Source organism: Diceros bicornis, chromosome 14 (assembly GCF_020826845.1).
Source record: "Diceros bicornis minor isolate mBicDic1 chromosome 14, mDicBic1.mat.cur, whole genome shotgun sequence".
NCBI classification, from domain to species: Eukaryota; Metazoa; Chordata; class Mammalia; order Perissodactyla; family Rhinocerotidae; genus Diceros; species Diceros bicornis.
This window is the reverse complement of record NC_080753.1, coordinates 3,399,319-3,412,655: the sequence shown is the minus strand read 5'-3', so window position 1 is coordinate 3,412,655 and position 13,337 is coordinate 3,399,319. Positions and strand designations below refer to the sequence as shown.

The 13,337-nt window shown below is 34.4% G+C and overlaps 1 protein-coding gene across 1 annotated transcript in view; it reads left to right on the top strand.

The window, feature by feature from the left end:
* Nucleotides 1-13,337, top strand: part of ADGRB3 (adhesion G protein-coupled receptor B3) — a 661,473-nt gene that overhangs the window by 367,797 nt on the left and 280,339 nt on the right. Inside the window, exons 14-15 of the mRNA XM_058554075.1 lie at nucleotides 4,284-4,433; nucleotides 5,282-5,357. Coding sequence (XP_058410058.1) covers nucleotides 4,284-4,433; nucleotides 5,282-5,357 — 226 coding nt within the window. The remainder of the gene's footprint in view (nucleotides 1-4,283; nucleotides 4,434-5,281; nucleotides 5,358-13,337) is intronic.

The following is a 13,337-nucleotide window of genomic DNA, read 5'->3' as shown; positions in this document are numbered from 1 at the left end:
CTTAGGTCACTGCTTAAAAGTCGGGCTTTTAAAGTTCTCTTTACAGTCTGTGGCCTTGGCTGATATGAGAATACTGAGTTTGTCATTCATGATGAAGTCATTTCCTTTCTTGATTGAGGCAATAGATTTTTAACCTGGCTGACCTTGTGTGACCAAATAACCAGAGAAGGCAGCCCCTTCCCTCAGGGAGAATCTATCAGAAAAATGAAAGGAAAGGAGGGAGGGAGGGGAAGAGAGAATGAGTAAAAACGAATCCTTATTCCACTGCCTAGGTGGTACATTTAAGGACTAAAGGATGAGCTCTGTTTATTTTAAGTACATTTCCTGCCCTTGGTTATCTGAATGTATTCAACATAAAGTTTTCAATAGTAATCTCATGCCTAAGGTCACCAAAGTACAACCAAAAAAGAATGATGCAAAAGTCAAATACTTTATCATCATATGGAACACAGAGTGAGGCCATTCCCTTGGACATGATAGTGAGAAAACCTACTCTAATGATAATAGCTGTCCCTTGCTTGGGACCATCCGTGCTCCAGTACTGTTCTAGGCACTGACTCTCACCTCTCAACATACAGTAACTTGTTGCATCCCCAACATCCCAGTGAAGTAGATAATGTTATTATTCCCATATTACAGAAGAGGACATCGAGGCACAGAGAGGTTAGGCAATTTTCCCAGTGTCACGCAACTTATAAGATGAACATGGAATTTATCTTCTAGAATGAGACTTTTGAGAGTAATAGGAGATGCTATTCATACTTACACAAAACTGCAGGGGTAAACTGGGCCTGGCCACTAAAACTAAAACATTATAGTTAGCTTAAAATATCAGGGATTTGAATCCAGGGGCCAGATACAGAGCCCACACTTAGGCCCCTCTGGTAAACTGCCGTTTTCCTCTCATGGCCCTCATTTGCCCATTCTGCTCATTCCTGCATCATTCATCCCTGCACTCTTGCTCTCTAGTCTTTTCCTTCCACCTGCCTTCCATTCTTATCCATGGTGCAACTGATGTATCAAATTAACTAACTCCAGCTTGTAAGTGGACCATTCACGTTAAAAGGATGAATAACACAGAGTCCCCATCCTCCTCCTCTGGAACCTCCATAAGGGCAAAGGGCTAAAGCCTCTTGATTTTCCTCAGGAAAAATTAGAAGCCATACCCTGCTTTGATGAACCAAAGGAGGCCTCAGTGGTTACAAAAAAGCAAAGACAGACAAACTGCTCATGTGCTTTTAGACCTATCTGCAAAAATTCCCTCTGCTTTCTGATGAGTAAAAATCTATACTTAACCTGAATCCTTTGAGAGCTTGGCCAATAGCAGACATGATGCTCTCAAAGGAATTTTATGCTGTATAACCAAATTTGAAAGGAAAGTATTAAAAATGCAAAATGAAAGTGCAGCTGGTTTTCCTTCAAGATTTATCAGTGATGAGTCACCTATTTTTATTGCATAAGAAATCAAATCTAGTGTTGTAATAAAAACACAATACAGTGAATTTAGGGTAATTCTTGGAACATTCAAGATGTGCCTCTTTGTTCAGGGACACCGTGTCCTTTGAAGTTTCTTCTAAGCACTTTAATCTTCTGTAAGAAAGGCATTTTCTCAATTTTTAAGGAAAGATGCTCTATCATCCAAATGCCCGCAATGACTGGTTTTAATGCAGCAATTATGACAGAAGCAAAGTATGTAGGTTGTGCACTTAACCCTTTGCATTTATGTCCTATGTGTCACACTATGTGTCAGCACTGGACACATAGTTACTTGAGACAGAGTTTAAGCATTCGTTTTTAATCTTATCTCTTTGGTATTCACTTAACATACGAGCTTCCCAGATCCCTAAAGACCATAACTGCATCTAAATTTTACCTAAGGGTTTTGGACAGTTAAACTCCGTGAAGAAGGGAAGGAATTGAAGATTGGATCGGTCCAAGTTATTTTTGCTATATGGAAATAGGTTTTCTTGTTAATCACTGCAGGGTCATGGAGAACCACAATGTCATCTTAGGCATCTTCCTAGGTAGGTTTAAGGTAAAGATGTGCAATTTTAAATACTGCATGTTTTAAGGAACACATATACTGATATCTTGAAGGCTAGCATTTGAATCTCATCAGTCTATGAAGGCATATCCCTTTTTATAATGTATTTATTGAAAATATCATCTTACTTTAAGAACTACACTTCTACTAAAATTAATGAATAAATTTTTTTATGTACTTCTTGTGCTCAAGACTATGCAATGTAAAGGATTTCTTGCGTAAATTAAATAGTGATCCTTATTGATTTTTATATTCCCTTAATCTAGACTATGTTCAAAAGTACAATCTAATCTATAGTCGTAATTTAATGGCCAATGTGCGTCTAATTGAAAAATGAATGCATTTCATAAAGTGAGATACATGTGTGTATAATTATATCATTTTTATGTATTTAAGAATATGGTATTAGACTAGCATTTAGTCAGGATAAAGTGATATATAGTTGGTACAGAATATGGTCCCTCCATTTGTTATTTCTTCTTTTTGTTTGTTTTCTATCCAATGTGTACAGAAACAGAAGAATTCTTAGACCTCAGGGCCCAACAATTTGTCTCTCGTTTATTTTCCTTTATAATAAAAATCAGTTGTGTGACAGTCAGAAAAACCTTCATTTCTTTTCATCAGTTTTTAGGCAGAGAGGTGAAATAAATTTTCTCTAAACACCAAGACAATGAAAGTCAGAGTCAAAGAATTTGGAAGTAGATGGATTTAGTTTGCATATAGAATCAAGCTCAGGGACCTTCAGAAAGAACGTGTTGCCAATGTGACGATCTGCCCATCTATGTGTGGTGGAGGATCTGGACCCTTTAGGACACGTGAACTGGGTTATTGATGAACAGTAAAGACTTTATTGTTTGAAAAATTAAAGAAACTAAAATAATTAGAGATGTTATCCAAAAACAGCATTTAACATCCGTAACTAATGCATGTGTTACCCAGCACCGTCTTCCCATCAATATTTAGTTACAAAATCCTTTTTAAGCCTATTATGTCAAATTACAGGCCAAATGAAATTCCATCCGATGCTGATAATGGATGTGCATAATAGCCTGAAAGAGTTTTAACGAAGTACAAGAATACATAACCAATTTAATTTGGAACTAAGCCAATGGTGCAGTAATATATTTATACAACTAATATTGTTAAATTCTTACTTTCATCCTCTCTTGGTCTAAATTACACGTTTCTTTAGAATGAAATCCACTTATGAGGAGCCTAATGGTTATTTGCTTTAGCTTTCTTATTGTGACAGCTTTTAGAGTTGCCCCATCATCTTTCTCTTTAAATCTTCCATGGGACACCTGAAACTAACATGCAACAAGTATGGACCTATGTAAAAGTTATACAGATCACATTTCTTAATTGAAAATGTGTATAATCAATAAGTGACTAAGTATTTATCTTCATAATTTTATTATATGTAGTTTTATATATATATATGTGTGTGTATTAATAATAAAACAGTGGATATATATAATGAAAAATATATTCAACCATTACCAAACATATCGTTCATTAATTTTCTCAATATATATGTAAATACTGCCAGTAAAGACTGAATTCTCCATTCAGATATATACATTTATTTCTTTCGATAGTGGGCGTACATTTTAAGAATTGCTTGTTATTACTAATCTATTTGTTGGACATTTCTGCATGTCATATTGGCTCTGTAGTTATGGCATTATGGGTGCTTCATTATTTGAATTCTGATAGTTCTGTCTCCCTGAGCAATATGGCTTTGTTTTCCAAATCTTCATCGTACTTCATCTAATCCATGAAAAATTTGTTCCAAAGACAATGTTCAGATGTAAGTGCAGAAAATTTGTTCTGAAGACAAAGTTCAGATTGAGATGCAAATTTCAGTCTATGAATCAAGTGTGTTAAAATATTTCAAAATATTTAACAAAAAATACAGTATGGACTTCTAAAAATTGCGATGGAGGCCAACCATCAACAACTAGTATAGTGATACTTGCTGGTACTCTGAGAATATCCACCCCACCATTGACCATCATTGTATGATTCCAGCTGAAAGCAACAAAAACCTAGATTGACAAGTAAAAGAATCAGCAATCTTAATGAATATTGCCTAATAATAAGAAATGTCTGTTTTGTAGCTCTGATAAATATAATTTTGGCTCAAAGTTTTATTTTGAATATGCTGCAGGGTTTAATTTGATCGACTTTGATTACACTGAAAGATTTTAGTTGATGTTATTACTTCTTTTTTTAATAGTGGCCAGCATTCAGAAGCTTCCTGCAGCCTCTGTTCTAACAGACATCAACTTCCCGATGAAAGGTCGGAAGGGAATGGTTGACTGGGCAAGAAACTCAGAAGACAGGGTAGTCATTCCAAAAAGCATTTTCACTCCAGTGTCATCAAAAGGTAAATATGTGAAATAATTTAAGCTGTGAACAAAACATTTCTGATAAGATCATTTAATAAAACACTAGGTATAAATCTCCATGCATTAAACAGTTTAGAAACAGTCTGCGGTCTTCACTCTCAACTAGTTTTGTGAATACAGAAAACTTACGTTTGAACTTTAAATCTCTGAATTCACTGGAGGAAAGGATCTATTAAAACAGAAAAAAAATATAAGTGCAAATTACAGACCTGAGCTTGACATGGTAAGTTTCAGCATTGATAGTCTCATTCCCGTGTACAGCATGTGGCCTAATATTTTAACTTTAGGTGTTGAAACCTGTTGTGTTTTTCCATGCAAAGTCATTTATATTTCTGCCTCACATTTGCTTTGGTTTGAAGATATTATTTGGGTATATAAAAAAGAATTGAAGAAAAAATTAAGTTTTAAGAACATCTTCAGTAGCCTCTAAGATTAGTGGCTATTTTCAACAGTGACATTGTGGTCTTAATTCTTACTTTGGAGATTTTGATCTTATAGCTTAGTGCACCAGACGAGAATTGGCTCTCTTTCCCCCATCATTGGGAATTTAAACTCCTTAGCTGCAACTAAAGCAGCTTCTTGTCTCAACGTGATGAAAGAGGGTTCTTCCTGACACAAAACCACTGACCACACATCTTCTAGAACTATGATTAATGTGGGGGTATGGGAGCTGGCATGCCCCATGCATGGTTAAGGAGGTATTTCTTCTACCCAGCTTTGCATCAGCAAATCCTGGAATCCCCTTGTAATTAGCAGATTAAAGTTTTAGAAGACATAGTATTTTTCTTGTTGTTTCACTAATATTTTTTAATTCTATTCCTTCTAGAATTAGATGAATCATCGGTATTTGTTCTTGGAGCAGTCCTGTACAAAAACTTAGATCTAATTTTGCCCACTCTGAGGTAAGCTACGAAGTAATAAGCTGTTGTAATCTTTGTAAATTATTCCAAAAATGTGATTATAGCTCATTCTATGAAAATAGTCAAACAGGCGTTAGTAATAACAAAGGGTTTTTTTCTTAAATGAAATAGAAAATGCCAATTTAATGAACAGCTTATTAGCATATTATGCATTTCAAAACAACCAGAAAAGACAATTTGGTCTCTGATTATAGCCCTGCAATTCTTTTGTAACTAATCATGACTTGCCTTAAGACTGAGAAAAAAAAAGTAAGAAAAAGAAAAATCTCAAGTCGCTGTAACAGAATGGGTCATATTAAAATTAATCCGTCTCTTCTCTCTATTTGTACGTAATGGTGCTCTTCATCAGTGCTACATGGAATTAGAGTTGTATCCTGATGACTAGGAATACATGGTTTTGTTCTTCATTTGCACAAGATCTCAATTGGCTTCTGAATAAATATTCAATTACAAACACATTAAGAAAAAATGCTGTTGCTCGATTAGAGGACTATTTTTGGAAGAAACCCATTGATTTCCTTCCTCTGAGACCTTAAAAGAAACAATTACAAATAGTAATTCCACCAGCATTAATTTATTTGCTCTACTGTCTTAACTGCTTTAACAGATCTCACAGAAAACATCATTCACATCTGTTTGGATAATGATGCTATCACTCACTCTGACCCGTTTCCTCCAGGTCACCTCATTTTGGAGGACTGAGAGAAAGTCGTTTTTTAGTTAAACACAGCCGTGTGCAGTGAGCTCTTACTCACACCCTCATGAATAAAGCTTCACGTTTTTCGAGAGGAGAGACTGTAAATGATGTGTGCAGTTATACCCGGGGCATTACAAAAGGTCTAATAAATAAAAACAATTCAAGTTAAGTTCAGGAGGAAAAGGCATCCCAAGGAAGCTGCAGTGACTAGTCACGATTCTTTGGAGAAAATCTTTCTGTGTGCAGCACGTTATTAATATAGTTGGTGAGTCATCACCATGAGAGTCCCTCTCGATGAGATGCAGGTTCTCCTTCAACTACAGACTGTGGGAAGTTTAGCTTTCTCTAACTCCCTTTGTCTCTGGATGGAATTTGGGCTTTCTGAATTTGAATAGGTTTGTGTTTGGTTTTCTTCTACTAATAATAAATTTTCAAAACTAATATTTACTCTCAGTGTTTCCACTGGTTTTATTAAAACACATTGGCATCTACAATTGCTCATAGATAAAATGGATTTATAGTGACACTGCCTCTATCTTTGTGTATGATGTTCATTTGAGGAGAAATGTGTCAAAGTTAAAAGGACCCACATACTCAAAGTTAGACACATACTTCCACAGGGAGTTTGTTTGTGTAAAGATGATCTTTCAAGAATTCAAGACTAGACGCTGATTTAAAATCAGATGACTTGGGTTTTAATTTCAATTTAACATGAGAAGAATTTTATAAGCTTGTCCAGTCACTCAGCAATCTCTGCCTTCAGTTCCACTTTAAAATAGAAGCACCTTTATGTGAAATATTTACCCTGTTTACTGCTGAGGGATGTAGTCAATGCAAATAAAATATTCAGTATAAATGCTTTAGACTGTGGATTGGTTTCCCTCCTAGATGTCCAACAGAGTTGCATTGTGACTATTCTTGTTTTGTATACCATAGAACTCACTCACCTATACAGTGAAGTCAAGTCCTTCCAAGTTTCATAAATTAATGCAGTTAAGGGAATTGGACATTTATCTAGGGATATCTGCCTTTTTGTAAAAAGAAAAAAATGCATTTGTTTAGTGTTTTCACATTTTTTTTAAATCATGGCAGAGGCGGTGGTCACCTCCAGCTTATGGGCAGAATAATGGGTACGTTGTGGGTGATTTAATGGCTGAAGCAGGGGATGGCCCCCTAATACCTCCTGTGACTCAAAGGGACGCAGATCGGCCCTCAGCAAGTGGCTGACTTTTCTTATATGCAAATTGTGGGGATTGAACTCAAAGCTCTTCCCAACTTCAAAAATTCTCTGTCTTTATTGCAATAAAACTGTAGTTTCTGACATATTCTTTAGCTTGAAGTCCTTGGTAACCTTTATATAAGAACTCCGAATATATATACCTACTCATACTTTCTACTTATAAAGCAATTAGGTAAATGACTATAGGAAAACCATATTCACATTTAGATTCAATGACCAGAAATAATGACGATAGAACTCTCGGAATGAAACATTAAGTACTATTTGAAAGGTGAAATATTAGCATTTACTTCTTATTTTCTTTTACTTCATATTTTTTGGAAAGTAAAATAATGTAACTACTGAGCATTGTCATTCTCAGGTTTGTTTTTTTCCTTTTCAAAAAATTGCTCCAGAAAGTTGAGCGAGTAACTGTGCCAATTATAGATCTGCTAAATACGGATAAGCCTTTTCAAGGGCAAGGGTGATGTCTTTGTTTTACAGTCACTCAGCAAACATTTACTAAGCAACAACCCTGCTAACCGTACTGCCTTAATTCTTCCAAATCTTTACTGTCAAAACTCTCAGAACAGTGTTTAATAAATAATAAAGGTCCAAGAAATATTTGCTTAAATATTTAATTGCCTCATCTGTAGGCTATTTTTACAAATAAGGTACATAGAAATTTAGTGTTTATACTATAAAAATATTTTAGAAGTTTAGTGTTTATACTATAAAATATTATTTTATAAAAATATTTTAGAGGACTAAAATATATATTGTTGTTTTACTTTATAAATTTGACTGTGTGACTTGAACCCAATAGGAAAAGAAATGTCTTCTTATTACATGAAAGAATATATACAAATTTGCTCGATATGTTTAGCTATTATTTACCAAATTTTCATGAAACATTTTTCTCAGTGATCATTTTACTAATTATCGGTTGAAACTTTTGGAGCCAAGTTTCCCATACACAGAATAATGTTAGGCTTGCTGTTAGCTTTCCAGAAATTTTATGTTTTGATGTAATTATTTTCAAAACAATACTTTGCATAATTTCCCTCATGGAGACTAGGAAGGAGAACTTGATGTGGTGTTTTGAATAGATGAAATTTAGAAATTTTCCTATATTCTCGATACTAACCCCTTCTCAGATATGGGGTTTACAAATATTCTTTCTTGTTTCATAGATAGCCTTGTCACTCTGTTGATTGTTTCCTTTACTGCACAGGTTTTAAGTTCAATGTAGTATTATATGTCTATTTTAGCTTTTGTTGCTTGTGATTTTGGTGCCATATTAAGGAAGTCACTGCCAAATTCAATGTTTTGAAACTTTTCTTCTAGGAGTTTTATAGTTTCAGGTCCTATGTGTAGGTCTTTAATACATTTTGTGTTAATTTGGTATGTGGTGCAATGCAACAGCCCAACTTCGTTCTTTTGCATGTTGCTTTGATCTATGTGTCTATCATCTCTCTTTATGTCAGTTACCATACAGTTTTAATTTACTGTAGCTTTGTAATGTGTTTTGAAATCAGGAAGTGTGGACCTCCAATTTTGTTTTTCTTTCTAATGATAGTTTTGATTGTTTGGGGTCCTTTCATATTCCATATGAATTTTAGGATTTTTTTTTTCCATTTCTGTGAAAAATGCCATTGAGATTTTCATAGGGATTGTATTGACTCTGTAGATCACTTTGGTAACACGGACATTTTAACAATATTAAGTCTTCCAATCCATGAACATGGAATGTCTTTCCCTTTATATATGTCTTCCTTAATTTCTTTCAGCAATAGTTTTTGGTTTTCAGTGTACAAGTCTTTCACCTCCTTGGTTAAGTTAATTCCTAAGTATTTAATTCTTTTGGATACTATTGTAAATAGAATTGTTTTCTTAATTTCCTTTTTCTATTATTTAAAGTTAGTGTGTAGAAATGCAACTTATTTTTGAGTGTTGATGTTGTATTCTGTAACTTTACCAAATTTGTTTCTTAATTCTAATTGATTTTTTGTGGAATCTTTAGGGTTTTCTGCATATAAGATCATGTCGTCTGTGACCAGAGTTAACTTTGCTTCTTCTTTTTTGTTGCCTTTTATTTCTCTTTCTTTCCTAATTGCTTTGGTTAGGATTTCCAGTACTATATTGAATAGAAGTGGTGATGGATGGTATTCTTGTCTTTTTCCTGATCTTACGGGGAAAGCTTTTAGTTTTTCTCTACCAAGTATGATGTTAGCTGTGGATTTTCATATATGGCCTTTATTATATTGAGGTACATTACTTTTATACCTAATTTGTTGAGAATTTTTGTCATGAAAGAACATTTAAATTTTTCAAATGCTTTTTCTGCATCCACTGAGATGATCATATAGTTTTTGTCCTTCATTCTGTTAATCTGGTGTATTACATTGCTTTTCGTATGTTGGACCACCATCGCATCTCAGGGATAAATCCCACTTGATCATGGTGTATGACCTTTTTAATGAAATACATAGTATTGTTGAATTCTGTTTGTTAATATTTTGTTGAGAATTTTTGCATTGATATTCCTCAAGGATATTGGTCTGTAGTTTTCATTTCTTGTGGTTTCTTTGTCTGGTTTTGATGTCAGGGTAATGCTGGCCTCATAAAAATAAGTTTGAAAGTGTTCCCCCCTCTTCAGTGTTTTGGAAGGTTTTGAGAAGAATTGGTGTTAATTATTCTTTATATGTTTCGTGGAACTCTTCAGTGAAGCCATCTGGTCTTCAGGTTTTTCTTTTTTGGGAGGTTTTGGATTGCTGATTCAGTCTCCTTACTAGTTATAGGTCTGTTTAGATCTTTTTTTATTTTTTCATGATTCAGTCTTGGTAGATTTCTAGAACTTTATCCATTTTTCTTACATTATCCAATTTGCTGGCATATAGTTTTTCATAGTAGTCGCTTATGATCCTTAGTATTTCTGTGGCATCAGTTGTAATTTCTCCTCTTCATTTCTGAATTTTATTATTTGAGTTTTCTCTCTTTTTTTCTTAGTCTAGGTAAGAGTTTGTCAATTTTGTTGATTTTTATCCAACAACTCTTAGTTTGGTTGATTTTTCCTGTTGTTTCCTATTCTCTATTTCATTTATTTCCTCTCTAATATTTATTAATTCCGTCTTTCTGTTAACTTTGGGTTAGTTTGCTTCTTTTTCTGGTTCCTGGAAGTGTAAAGTTAGGTTGTTAATTTGAGATCTTTCTTCTTTTTAAACATAGGCATTTACCCCTAAATACTTCTCTCTTAGTGCTGCTTTTGCTGCATTCCATAAGTTTTCATTTGCAGTCATGAGTTGTGTTTTCATTTTCATTTGTCTCAAGGAATTTTCTAATTTCTCTTGTGATCTCTCCTTTGACCCAGTGGTTGTTCAAGAGTGTGTTGTTTAATTTCCATATATTTTTGAATTTTTCAGTTTTCCTCTTGCTTTTGATGTCTAGTTTCATTTCACTATAGTTGGAAAAGATATTTGGTATGATTTCAATCTTCTTAAATTAGCTGACTTTTTGTGTGGCCTAACCTGTGATCTCTCCTGGAGAATGTTCCATGTGCAGTTGAGAAGAATGTGTATTCTGCTGATGCTGGATGGAGTGTTCTGTATATGTCTGTTAGATCCAGTTGATCCGTAGGGTTATTGAAGTCCTCTATTTCCTTATTGATTTACTATATGGTTGACTTATCCATTATTAAAGTGGGGTATTAAAATATCCTACTATTATTGTGTTATTATCTATTTCTCCCTTCAGTTCTGTCAATGTTTGCTTAATATATTTGGCTGCTTTGCTGTTAGATACAGATATGTTTATAATTGTTATATCTTCCTGGTGTATTGGCCCTTTTATCATTATATAATGTCTTTTTTTGTCTCTTATTACAGGTTTTGACTTAAAGTTTCTTTTGTCTGATACAAGTATGGCCATCCCTGCTCTCTTTTGGTTACTATTTGCCTTGAATTTTGTTTTCCACCTTTCACTTTCAGCCTTTGTATGTCCTTTTACCTAATGCGAGTCTCTTGTAAACAGCTGCATTGCATTTTATAATCACTTTTTTACTCTCTTTAAGATATAGTTCATGTACCCTAAGCACCCTAAGACTTTGCAAAAATTGTGAAGAATAACTTGAGTCTCCTTTGAATGAATAGCTCTACACATTTTTAATGTTTTAGATACCAACTAGCACAAATATCAAGGACAGGAGAGAACTTTATTACTGTAGTCATGAAATCCATTTGGCTGTAAGATTTCCTTTCCCAGCAGTGAATACAAATGTGTACCAGCCAGGAAGCATTAGTAGATCACGAAGCCTGGCATGGCACGTAAGGAGCCAGCTATTCATTTATGCAAATGAGAATAAATTGATGGAATAAATTAAAGATAATTTTGTACACTGTACACTTTTTAAAAAGAGAGCCGTTGAATAATGTAAATTTGCTTATTTTTCCTTCATTAAGCGTTTTAATACCATGATATTGACATTACATTTTAAATTAATTTGGTCAAAAATTTGACATTTTTGTTTGGTATGTGTTTAATTAATAAGACATTCAAACGTGTTGAGCACTAGAATGTGCCAAACATAACACAAAAGAGTCTATATAAATGCTAGATACAAATCTTGCTCTCAGTGAGTTTATAATGTTGTGGAAGGAGACACACATAGCATCAATGGATGCTGTGGTAGAGACAGGTACCTGTTACTGTATTGAGGCGCAATGTGGGGGGTTACTCACATAAATGTGATAAGCACATCCATCTGCATAAATATATTAACATGCATCTCTTCCCAATTGTGTTCTAAATATGTTAACACACATACACTTAGCAAAAGCAGTAAAGCAGACTCCATCCCCTAGGACCTTTTCCACCAGGCCAGTTGGGTAGCTGATGAACCGGACACAGTGTAACACACCCTGCAGAGGGCTGCTTATCTTGGCTGCTTCGCTTTCCAGTTGCCTAGGGCCGAAATCCCCACATGCCCAAACACACAAACAGAACTTCATAAATATCTCGACAGAATTATAAATTCCTGTTTGGAATACCCACATCTGTATTTTCCAGTAATTATCCACTTATGCAACTTTAAAAATAATACAAAATATCTGTAAACTATCAAAATTAACTATCATTTACTAATCAAAATTAGCAGTCATTGGGTTTTGTTTATAGCAGGGAGAAGGTATTATACACAGAACCAGACTAAATGGGCAGATTGAATTTTGGTCATGTGTAAATACTTTTGTTTCAGGTAACCAAACAAGAACTCAAACATGTTCAGGCTAATCTAATAAATGAACTTGCATCTGTGTGCTCAGACTGATTATTCTCTGGGAGAAATCTCCATAATGTTTTTGGTGGTGACAGGCGGACATTCTCCCCAACTCCAGACCATGCACAAGTAGTCATTCTCTGGGGATCCTGTTGGATCTGCTAATATAATTAATCACCCAGTGTCACCTCACAGCTTTGTTGTTTCCATCTACTCTCACTTCATGCCCTGACCACTTTTGCTTACAGAGAATTAAGGGAGGATAAGTTTGCAAAGGGAGTTTGGCATTTAGAGCTTAGTTTTATGTCCTTCTCAATGCAGCTTATCTTCAATTGACTCATTTAATATTCAACAAAATAAAACACAGTTAACCAGCTCTTTCTGTTTGCAACTACCTTCTCCCTAAGAAAAATAAAAACAAATTTATGCTTTGTTGTTTTTTACTATTTACTGTTAGGCTGGATACCATGAGTCTTCCTGAGTGTTTAAGAATTTGTTATTCGACATTACTAAATACTTGAGAGATGGGTTAAAAAATGTTATCCCACTCAAAATATATTTATAGTTCTTCTGCTACTAAATAAAATTCTTCCAACTGTGGCATAGTTTAGCATTCTTTTCTGGTGAAATCTTGTGGCAAAGACCATCGTTTCAGAGAAAACATTATCACTAAGAATGTGAGGTTGAGCATTGTTCTACGATATTAGAATTATACGACTTTGATGATACAGGTATTTTAGAAGACAGTGTGTCAGTAACTTATAAAATTAAATA